Here is an 11407-nt window from a genome sequence, read left to right as displayed (position 1 = left end):
TTTCTTAGTAAAGAAAAAATAGTTTCTTTCTAAAAGGTTGATAGAAATCATGCCCAACCCTTTAACATGTAATTCAAAACCTATATATTCGGTGATTTTTTTTTTTTTTAATGGTGGCTCAGTTATATTTTTTAATATGTCTTTCATTAGAATAAGGATATTTTATTTATGTTCGATACAAATATGACTTTTTTTTTTATGTTATTGATTTTATTTACTATTTAGATAAGGATAATTCTTTTTGAAACTTTTTACATTTTTTTATTAAGAGTTCATTTTTAACATTTGTGGTTGGGCTTCCAAATTTTCGGGGCCAATCCTGATACTTATAAAAAGATGGAAAGCGCCCTGTTAGAGATTTCTCTTGAAGAAACACGAAATCAAGAAGCACAAAAAAGTTTAACGGATGTCGACATGAGTTTCCTAGTGTCTCTAATTATATGTTTATTGCCTACTAGGATGATCTACTAATTGATAATGTAGAACAAATTGAGAAAGAGAAGATTGTCTCGTAAAAGGATATGGTTCTACAACGCTAATGAATGGACCATGATAAATTTATGATCATTATCCTAATTGAAATGATAGCAACGTGTGTAACACCCAAACCCATTATTGTAGTGATTCTACCTTTATTAACTCTTTTTCAGAAATACCCAACGGAAAAATTGAAAGTTATTTATAAACATTGGTTCTAGGTATTACAATCTTCTTTACAAAAATAATACTATTGTATTTAATTTAGTAAAACCATGTTTATAGAAATTATTGAATCAAATATTGTACTCTTTAAATATACAAAACAACCTAAATAAGTAGACTTTATATACACGTAAAACCCTTTTTTCCCATGTCGCAATCAGAGAGGAGCTTCACCAACACTTGAACAGCTAAAAACGCATAACCTGTGGGTCTGGTCCCAAACCACTAGGATTAAGAAAAGGCATACATATCAATAGGTTTTGGTATGCGTTGTAAGACTAAGTATTAATTCATAGTAGTGAGTTTCTCTTCCTGGATTGGTATCCCCTAGAGTAGGTGTGGTTTGCATTGAACTGGGTTAACAATTACTTGTGTCGTTATTATTTTTAGTATTTTACTTCAATATAATTAAATTGATCCTGCGATCAAGTTGTCAAACTAATTGTCTGAGAAATCTGGCAATCTACACAGTTGTCCTAGACATCGTGTATGACATCTGTCCTGCCGAGAACAGGATTTCAAATTTTTTCAAATTTCTTCTTAGATGTCAGAGATTTTATACCAATTTTTTAAGCAATAAATTGATGGAAAGAATGTAAGCATTTTAGTCAATGATCCGTCTTTAATTTTTTTTAAATAATTAAGTCTAATTCAAAAAATTCAAATTTATTAGGAATGCTTTAGAATATTTTCACATAAACAAAATCGATCAATATAATGGGTTATCAGGTCTACAATTATATATCTAATTTTATTTTTAAAATACTTGTATCACTTAGTCCCCTATACAAATTATGGCTGACTTTCTTCGTAATCATATTAAACGACAACCCATAATGGAAAAACATTTATTCAAATTAAAATAATCTAAATATAAAAATTATATAATTTTTTTAAAATTAGCCACTATAAATTTTTTGGTGGATTTCATTCTTTACGATGATTGTAATTGTTTTTACACCTATAATATAGGAACAAGTGAAAAAAGAGTTTTCACTAAAAATATATATTTAAAATTAATTATAATACTCATTATTACGACATAATTAAAAATTACAAAAAACTAATCATGTTTGCACTAAAACGTCAGAAACAATTACACATACGTTCAATCGTATCTTTTGTCAATTTTTTAACAAAATATCACAATGTGAGAGAATAATAATGAGATAAAATTATTTTATTATTTGTGTAATCAAATTTCATTACAACGTCAGTACCTTACCAATTCTACATAGAATTTCTCATATCAACTTTTTTCCTAAAACCATTGATTTACAGATGTAACATTTTTATTTGTTTTTGCAAGATTTCAAGCATGAATTCACGATATCATTAACACCACCGGCATCTGCGAAAAAGACATTTATTGTAAGAAGCACAATTAAATAAGGCAATCATTATTTATAAGATTATTCTTATAAAAATATAAGAGACAAAAGTATAAGTATATGTACCAGTGTTGATGTTAAAGGTCTTGGACATCGAACAATTAGTTGCACAATCATAAGTAACTTTTGACAATACTTTATGACATTTCAATAATGTACATGCAGCAACACAACCTGCATATAATGGAATTCTTGTTTTGAAGCGTTTACATTTAAAAGCACATTTGGCAAGACAAGCGATTCGACCAGTTGGTGAACTAGGTTGTGATGGAGGTGGAGGAGAATTATCAGCGTGTGCCACAACTAACATTATCATCACACATATTGAAACAATCTTTTTCTTCTCACACATTTTCATAATTCTTCGATGTTAATTTTGATATTATATGCTAAATTTGATTTGATAATAAAAATTGAATAAAACAACCTCAATTTATAAGCATGGACATAAATGTACATTTATATATAATAAATATAATGGACTTAACAAAATTGATTTTGTAACAAATTTGTGAAACAAATGAAGAAGAGTATAATCTAAACAAGGTTAATAAATAATACATCCATAAACCGATGTTTTTATAGTTTCTTAGTAAAGAAAAAATAGTTTCTTTCTAAAAGGTTGATAGAAATCATGCCCAACCCTTTAACATGTAATTCAAAACCTATATATTCGGTGATTTTTTTTTTTTTAATGGTGGCTCAGTTATATTTTTTAATATGTCTTTCATTAGAATAAGGATATTTTATTTATGTTCGATACAAATATGACTTTTTTTTTTTTATGTTATTGATTTTATTTACTATTTAGATAAGGATAATTCTTTTTGAAACTTTTTACATTTTTTTATTAAGAGTTCGTTTTTAACATTTGTGGTTGGGCTTCCAAATTTTCGGGGCCAATCCTGATACTTATAAAAAGATGGAAAGCGCCCAGTTAGAGATTTCTCTTGAAGAAACACGAAATCAAGAAGCACAAAAAAGTTTAACGGATGTCGACATGAGTTTCCTAGTGTCTCTAATTATATGTTTATTGCCTACTAGGATGATCTACTAATTGATAATGTAGAACAAATTGAGAAAGAGAAGATTGTCTCGTAAAAGGATATGGTTCTACAACGCTAATGAATGGACCATGATAAATTTATGATCATTATCCTAATTGAAATGATAGCAATGTGTGTAACACCCAAACCCATTATTGTAGTGATTCTACCTTTATTAACTCTTTTTCAGAAATACCCAACGGAAAAATTGAAAGTTATTTATAAACATTGGTTCTAGGTATTACAATCTTCTTTACAAAAATAATACTATTGTATTTAATTTAGTAAAACCATGTTTATAGAAATTATTGAATCAAATATTGTACTCTTTAAATATACAAAACAACCTAAATAAGTAGACTTTATATACACGTAAAACCCTTTTTTCCCATGTCGCAATCAGAGAGGAGCTTCACCAACACTTGAACAGCTAAAAACGCATAACCTGTGGGTCTGGTCCCAAACCACTAGGATTAAGAAAAGGCATACATATCAATAGGTTTTGGTATGCGTTGTAAGACTAAGTATTAATTCATAGTAGTGAGTTTCTCTTCCTGGATTGGTATCCCCTAGAGTAGGTGTGGTTTGCATTGAACTGGGTTAACAATTACTTGTGTCGTTATTATTTTTAGTATTTTACTTCAATATAATTAAATTGATCCTGCGATCAAGTTGTCAAACTAATTGTCTGAGAAATCTGGCAATCTACACAGTTGTCCTAGACATCGTGTATGACATCTGTCCTGCCGAGAACAGGATTTCAAATTTTTTCAAATTTCTTCTTAGATGTCAGAGATTTTATACCAATTTTTTAAGCAATAAATTGATGGAAAGAATGTAAGCATTTTATTCAATGATCCGTCTTTAATTTTTTTTAAATAATTAAGTCTAATTCAAAAAATTCAAATTTATTAGGAATGCTTTAGAATATTTTCACATAAACAAAATCGATCAATATAATGGGTTATCAGGTCTACAATTATATATCTAATTTTATTTTTAAAATACTTGTATCACTTAGTCCCCTATACAAATTATGGCTGACTTTCTTCGTAATCATATTAAACGACAACCCATAATGGAAAAACATTTATTCAAATTAAAATAATCTAAATATAAAAATTATATAATTTTTTTAAAATTAGCCACTATAAATTTTTTGGTGGATTTCATTCTTTACGATGATTGTAATTGTTTTTACACCTATAATATAGGAACAAGTGAAAAAAGAGTTTTCACTAAAAATATATATTTAAAATTAATTATAATACTCATTATTACGACATAATTAAAAATTACAAAAAACTAATCATGTTTGCACTAAAACGTCAGAAACAATTACACATACGTTCAATCGTATCTTTTGTCAATTTTTTAACAAAATATCACAATGTGAGAGAATAATAATGAGATAAAATTATTTTATTATTTGTGTAATCAAATTTCATTACAACGTCAGTACCTTACCAATTCTACATAGAATTTCTCATATCAACTTTTTTCCTAAAACCATTGATTTACAGATGTAACATTTTTATTTGTTTTTGCAAGATTTCAAGCATGAATTCACGATATCATTAACACCACCGGCATCTGCGAAAAAGACATTTATTGTAAGAAGCAAAATTAAATAAGGCAATTGATGACGAATCGTCACACCCTCTAATCCATGCCTATTTTAGCAACATTAGATGCATTTTAGTAGGTTTTTAGCAATAAATATAAGAGAAATCTAACCATAAGCTTGATTACTTGATTTGCAAGAAAACAGGAAAAATTGCAGGAAATGGAGGATTTTCACTACGCTGGGGGCGTAGCCCATCACGCGCCGCGTGATGGAGCTCACAGGGAGCCAAGATTTTCACTCTTATCACGCGCGGCGTGATGCCTTACCACGCGCGGCGTGAAGCTTTGTTGAAGATGAAGATTGCTCTCTGACTTGATCACGCGCCGCGTGATTCTGTTATCACGCGCGGCGTAGTTGATGGATTTGCAACCACGCGCGGCGTGATAGATCTGGCGCGCGGCGTGGTTGCATTCTGTATATATAGTTTCTGCATAATTCTGTTTTCGGGTTGGAAAACTTCTGCAACTTTTCACTACATTCTGGTTTTGGAACTTGAAGATCGTGATTCAACACTCCAGCGGAGAGCTCCAAGCACATCGAGAGCATGGATTCACAAGCCATGGCGATGAAGCGAGGAAGCGACCGAAGAACGATGAGGAGCTAAACTCCTTGGAGGTAGGATCTAGGATAGATTAGGATGTAGTTCAGCTGAATGTAATATGCTAATGTTGTAAGATTGTACTCTCTATAGTGTTCATCCAATGCAAATCTGTTTTTAATGCTTTATAATCCTTCATTAGTGTTATAATGATTTCGAGTTAAGTCACGTGCGAGAGTATTGATTTAATTTCTGAACTGAATTGCATTGAGCACTCGAGTGTCTCCGGTCGAGAGATTGAGGCATAGAGTGTAGCGAACGATTGACGCGCGGTAATATCATTCGTTGTAGGTAGCTTCCGCTCGAGAGATCGGGGGAGTATCGACAACGAATAGAGTGGATTTTGACAAGAGATTGCGATTCACTAATTTGTCGATCTAGTTGTGAACACTTGAGTAATTCTTATGACATTGTAGGTTGCATGCGGTTAGCTATAGACTAGATGATTCCGATGATTCTACCTCGTTTTTCCATTATTCTCTAAGCATTCGTTTTCTACCAATTGATCACTCAATCAACCCCCATACATGTTCTGTTTTTGCATAATGTCTATGAACACGATTCGACTAGTTTAATCACACAATCCCTGTGGATCGATATTTTTATTACTACGTGGTAATTCGTTCACTTGCGAAATAATCCATCAAGTTTTTGGCGCCGTTGCCGGGGATTGTGATTGATTCGACAAGGCGATAGTGTTCATATTTTCTGTGTTTTCTTTATTTTTCTGTTTTATATTTTTCTACCGGAACGTTCTACTTGTGTGCTTCCTTGTGCATGTGGAGAACAGGTCCAATTGAGCTGGAATTCGATTCTGAGATTGAGAAAGCAGCACGAGCAAATCGTAAAGTGGAAGGAAGACATGTTTGAATCATACAATCAAGAGGCACTTTTAACTAGTTGCAAGTTCAATAATGTGTTTCTACAAATCATTACCAAACAACTAGAAGCTCAATGTATGGTGCAAGCAACCTTTCAAAATAATCCTCATGTCAACACCTTCAATCTTGGAGTGAAGAATCACATGAATTGTTCTTATGGAGCTAACCTGAATCAAGCATTTCCTCAAGATCAACATTTTGAAGATCACCTTGAATCTTTTGAAGATACTCTTATCTTGGCCATGAAGATGACTCAAAGCAATTTTGAGGTGATGAAGGCAAACCAAGAGGTGTCAAGCGAACGTCATGAAGCCTCCATCAAACATCTCGAAAACCAAATGGGTCAACTAGTAAGGCAAGTCTCTTCTCTACAAACTCAAGGTGGTTTTTGTGGAAACACCACGGATCCTCGTCATGAAAGTTGTAATTCCATTAATTTGAGGAATATAGAAGTTTCATCACCGGAAGTAGTGGAGAATCCTAAGAAGGATGAGAGTAAAAATGGTGTAGTTGAAAAGATGAGGGATGGTGTAGTTGAAGAAAGAAAAGAAAATAAGAAAGAAGAAAAAAATAAGGAAGAAAAAGCTTATGAGGGTGAAGTTGAAAAGAGAGTGGAGAATGAGTCTAGTGCCAAGAAAGGCAAGAAACCTCTTGTGAAGGACCCCAAGTTTCAAGTTCCTTCACCATATGCTAGAATGCCTTATCCTAGGTTGAAGAAGGTCAATAACAAAGACCTTGAATTTTGTGGAGTGGTATCCGAATGCTTCAAAGTGGAAGTGCTAGAGGAAGTGGTAAAAGATGATAAAGAAGAAGAGTCGGAGCATGAGATTGAAATATTTCTTCAAAACTTGGATAACCCCCTAGAAGAGGAGAAAGAGCCAAAGGCGATGGAAAAGCCACCGGAATTGAAAGAACTTCCTCCTAAATGGAAGTATGTGTTTTTGGGTGGCGACTCTAGGAAACCCGTGATCATAAGTGATTTGCTCACTCCACTAGAAGAGAATGACTTGTTAAAAGAAGCGGAGAAAGTGAATGACGACCTAGGATGGGTCTTGGATGGTGTGGTTCCTATCTTTTGTTTGCACAAGGTGGCCAAAGAAGAAGAGCCCGATCCGGTTGTTAATCCTCACAAGTCTTCCACTTCAACATTGAAAGTTTCGGAGAAGAAAGGTTCTAAGAAATCCCCATCACGGTCTAGTAAGAAGGACAGAACCAATTTGAAGACCAAAGGGGAAGATCTCAAGAGTGATTCGGGAAATGTGACATCATTACCTATTGATATTAATATTGCTCCTTTGAATGAAGAGAACAAGAGGAGCCGGGTTGAATCAAAGCTGAAGTATCCTCCCTAACTTGTGATGATGAAGCGTCAAGCTAATGACGAGAAAGAAGCGCTTCATGGGAGGCAACCCATGAGTTTACGGTCCTTTCTTCCCTTTCACTCTTATGCTACTGTATGAATAATTGCTTAATGTTGCCATGGATATTGGCTGGATGTTTTATTTTTGTACTCTGAATTTGAATCTTCTTTGGTTTGATTGTGGAATGGTTTTTACTTCTAGAGTTTGTTTCAATATTTTGGCATGTTCCTTCTAGTTACTTGAGTATCAATTACTTGATTTTCTCCGTGTGTGATATGTGAAACTTGCAGTGCAATAGCTTGTTGCACTCATGTGATCAAGAGGCAAAGGAAGGGAACGCACACTTTTTGACCGGTTCTTTGATTCGACCCAACCGAGAGGTATTGAGCCAAACACTCCTTTTTCTTCTATGTGTGATATCCACTCATGTATTGTCTCTCGATTTTGCTTGTCGTCTTTGTATTTGATTGGTACTTTCGTAGCACACACGAGGCATGTTTCTTGGTACCTTGAGCCTTTCTATCCACCCTTACTTATAATTATCCTTTGCTTAACCAATTTGAGCTGAAAGAAAATGTTATTTTTTTTGCAAAACCTTAAGAAATTTTTGTTGAAAAAAGGAATGACTTTCTTGGAGGTTAGGCACCTAATTAGTGGTTGATGCGCATTGCTCACCACTAAGTTTGGGGTTGCTCTTTGGAATTAGCAACAAATAAAGTTTGGGGTGAGGGTACTAGAGATCTTATAAAAGTTTTGATCGAATAATTTTTCAAAAGTTGCAAGGGAAAAAAGAGAAGAGAAAAGAAATAAAAAAAAAAAAAAGAAGATGAATGAATGTGAAAAATCAAAAAAAAAACTTGAGAAAAGAAGTGATAGCCTTGAATTCAAAGAATTGCAAAACTTTGTTTGATGTTTTGAAAAAGTTCTCTAGTCCACTATATTTCAAAAAGGGGTTTGGTTTATGAGAATGTTCCTTGACTAATAGGGGGATCTAACTCCAAGTTTTTCTACTACTTATCCAAAAATGTCACCATCCACCCTAGCCAAGCCACGTTATAACCCTAAAAGACCTCTAATGTGTGTGCACAAAGTGAACCGAATGAATTCTTAGACTACTTGCAAAATTATTGTTGACTTGCATTGATGTGTTGATTTGAGTGAATTACCCAAACTGAAGAGTTCATGTGAGTAGTGTGATGAAATCCTAGAGCTTTGGTCGAAAAGTGTGAACTACTTGAAAGTGTCTTGCGGGAACGGTTGTGCAATTGAGCATTGTTTGCAGGTGGATCATTGATCATCAGGTGAGTCTCACGTATGTATGATTCGAGTGAATTTAAGGAGAATGCCAAGGTCTTGACACGAAAGCTTGAGGTAAAAGTTGTTTCCTTGAGGACAAGGAAAGGTTTAAGTTTGGGGTTGTGATGACGAATCGTCACACCCTCTAATCCATGCCTATTTTAGCAACATTAGATGCATTTTAGTAGGTTTTTAGCAATAAATATAAGAGAAATCTAACCATAAGCTTGATTACTTGATTTGCAAGAAAACAGGAAAAATTACAGGAAATGGAGGATTTTCACTACGCTGGGGGCGTAGCCCATCACGCGCCGCGTGATGGAGCTCACAGGGAGCCAAGATTTTCACTCTTATCACGCGCGGCGTGATGCCTTACCACGCGCGGCGTGAAGCTTTGTTGAAGATGAAGATTGCTCTCTGACTTGATCACGCGCCGCGTGATTCTGTTATCACGCGCGGCGTAGTTGATGGATTTGCAACCACGCGCGGCGTGATAGATCTGGCGCGCGGCGTGGTTGCATTCTGTATATATAGTTTCTGCATAATTCTGTTTTCGGGTTGGAAAACTTCTGCAACTTTTCACTACATTCTGGTTTTGGAACTTGAAGATCGTGATTCAACACTCCAGCGGAGAGCTCCAAGCACATCGAGAGCATGGATTCACAAGCCATGGCGATGAAGCGAGGAAGCGACCGAAGAACGATGAGGAGCTAAACTCCTTGGAGGTAGGATCTAGGATAGATTAGGATGTAGTTCAGCTGAATGTAATCTGCTAATGTTGTAAGATTGTACTCTCTATAGTGTTCATCCAATGCAAATCTGTTTTTAATGCTTTATAATCCTTCATTAGTGTTATAATGATTTCGAGTTAAGTCACGTGCGAGAGTATTGATTTAATTTCTGAACTGAATTGCATTGAGCACTCGAGTGTCTCCGGTCGAGAGATTGAGGCATAGAGTGTAGCGAACGATTGACGCGCGGTAATATCATTCGTTGTAGGTAGCTTCCGCCCGAGAGATCGGGGGAGTATCGACAACGAATAGAGTGGATTTTGACAAGAGATTGCGATTCACTAATTTGTCGATCTAGTTGTGAACACTTGAGTAATTCTTATGACATTGTAGGTTGCATGCGGTTAGCTATAGACTAGATGATTCCGATGATTCTACCTCGTTTTTCCATTATTCTCTAAGCATTCGTTTTCTACCAATTGATCACTCAATCAACCCCCATACATGTTCTGTTTTTGCATAATGTCTATGAACACGATTCGACTAGTTTAATCACACAATCCCTGTGGATCGATATTTTTATTACTACGTGGTAATTCGTTCACTTGCGAAATAATCCATCAGCAATCATTATTTATAAGATTATTCTTATAAAAATATAAGAGACAAAAGTATAAGTATATGTACCAGTGTTGATGTTAAAGGTCTTGGACATCGAACAATTAGTTGCACAATCATAAGTAACTTTTGACAATACTTTATGACATTTCAATAATGTACATGCAGCAACACAACCTGCATATAATGGAATTCTTGTTTTGAAGCGTTTACATTTAAAAGCACATTTGGCAAGACAAGCGATTCGACCAGTTGGTGAACTAGGTTGTGATGGAGGTGGAGGAGAATTATCAGCGTGTGCCATAACTAACATTATCATCACACATATTGAAACAATCTTTTTCTTCTCACACATTTTCATAATTCTTCGATGTTAATTTTGATATTATATGCTAAATTTGATTTGATAATAAAAATTGAATAAAACAACCTCAATTTATAAGCATGGACATAAATGTACATTTATATATAATAAATATAATGGACTTAACAAAATTGATTTTGTAACAAATTTGTGAAACAAATGAAGAAGAGTATAATCTAAACAAGGTTAATAAATAATACATCCATAAACCGATGTTTTTATAGTTTCTTAGTAAAGAAAAAATAGTTTCTTTCTAAAAGGTTGATAGAAATCATGCCCAACCCTTTAACATGTAATTCAAAACCTATATATTCGGTGATTTTTTTTTTTTTAATGGTGGCTCAGTTATATTTTTTAATATGTCTTTCATTAGAATAAGGATATTTTATTTATGTTCGATACAAATATGACTTTTTTTTTATGTTATTGATTTTATTTACTATTTAGATAAGGATAATTCTTTTTGAAACTTTTTACATTTTTTTATTAAGAGTTCGTTTTTAACATTTGTGGTTGGGCTTCCAAATTTTCGGGGCCAATCCTGATACTTATAAAAAGATGGAAAGCGCCCTGTTAGAGATTTCTCTTGAAGAAACACGAAATCAAGAAGCACAAAAAAGTTTAACGGATGTCGACATGAGTTTCCTAGTGTCTCTAATTATATGTTTATTGCCTACTAGGATGATCTACTAATTGATAATGTAGAACAAATTGAGAAAGAGAAGATTGTCTCGTAAAAGGATATGGTTCTACAACGCTAATGAATGGACCATGATAAATTTATGATCATTA

The 11407-nt window shown here is 33.9% G+C and overlaps 1 protein-coding gene across 1 annotated transcript; it reads right to left on the bottom strand.

Annotated features, from left to right (window-relative positions):
* Window positions 1-4576: 4576 nt before the first annotated feature.
* Window positions 4577-10630, bottom strand: LOC123883950. The gene is made up of 2 exons (XM_045932924.1): window positions 10321-10630; window positions 4577-4732 (listed from the first exon to the last, which is right to left on the bottom strand). The coding sequence occupies exons 1-2, from the start codon at window positions 10610-10612 to the stop codon at window positions 4674-4676; spliced, it is 351 nt and encodes a 116-aa protein (XP_045788880.1). The 5' UTR covers window positions 10613-10630; the 3' UTR covers window positions 4577-4673.
* Between the last annotated feature and the right edge of the window lie 777 nt (window positions 10631-11407).

This window comes from Trifolium pratense, linkage group LG5, assembly GCF_020283565.1.
Source record: "Trifolium pratense cultivar HEN17-A07 linkage group LG5, ARS_RC_1.1, whole genome shotgun sequence".
NCBI classification, from domain to species: Eukaryota; Viridiplantae; Streptophyta; class Magnoliopsida; order Fabales; family Fabaceae; genus Trifolium; species Trifolium pratense.
Note: the sequence above shows the minus strand (reverse complement) of the source record. Positions and strands in the feature narration are given on the sequence as shown.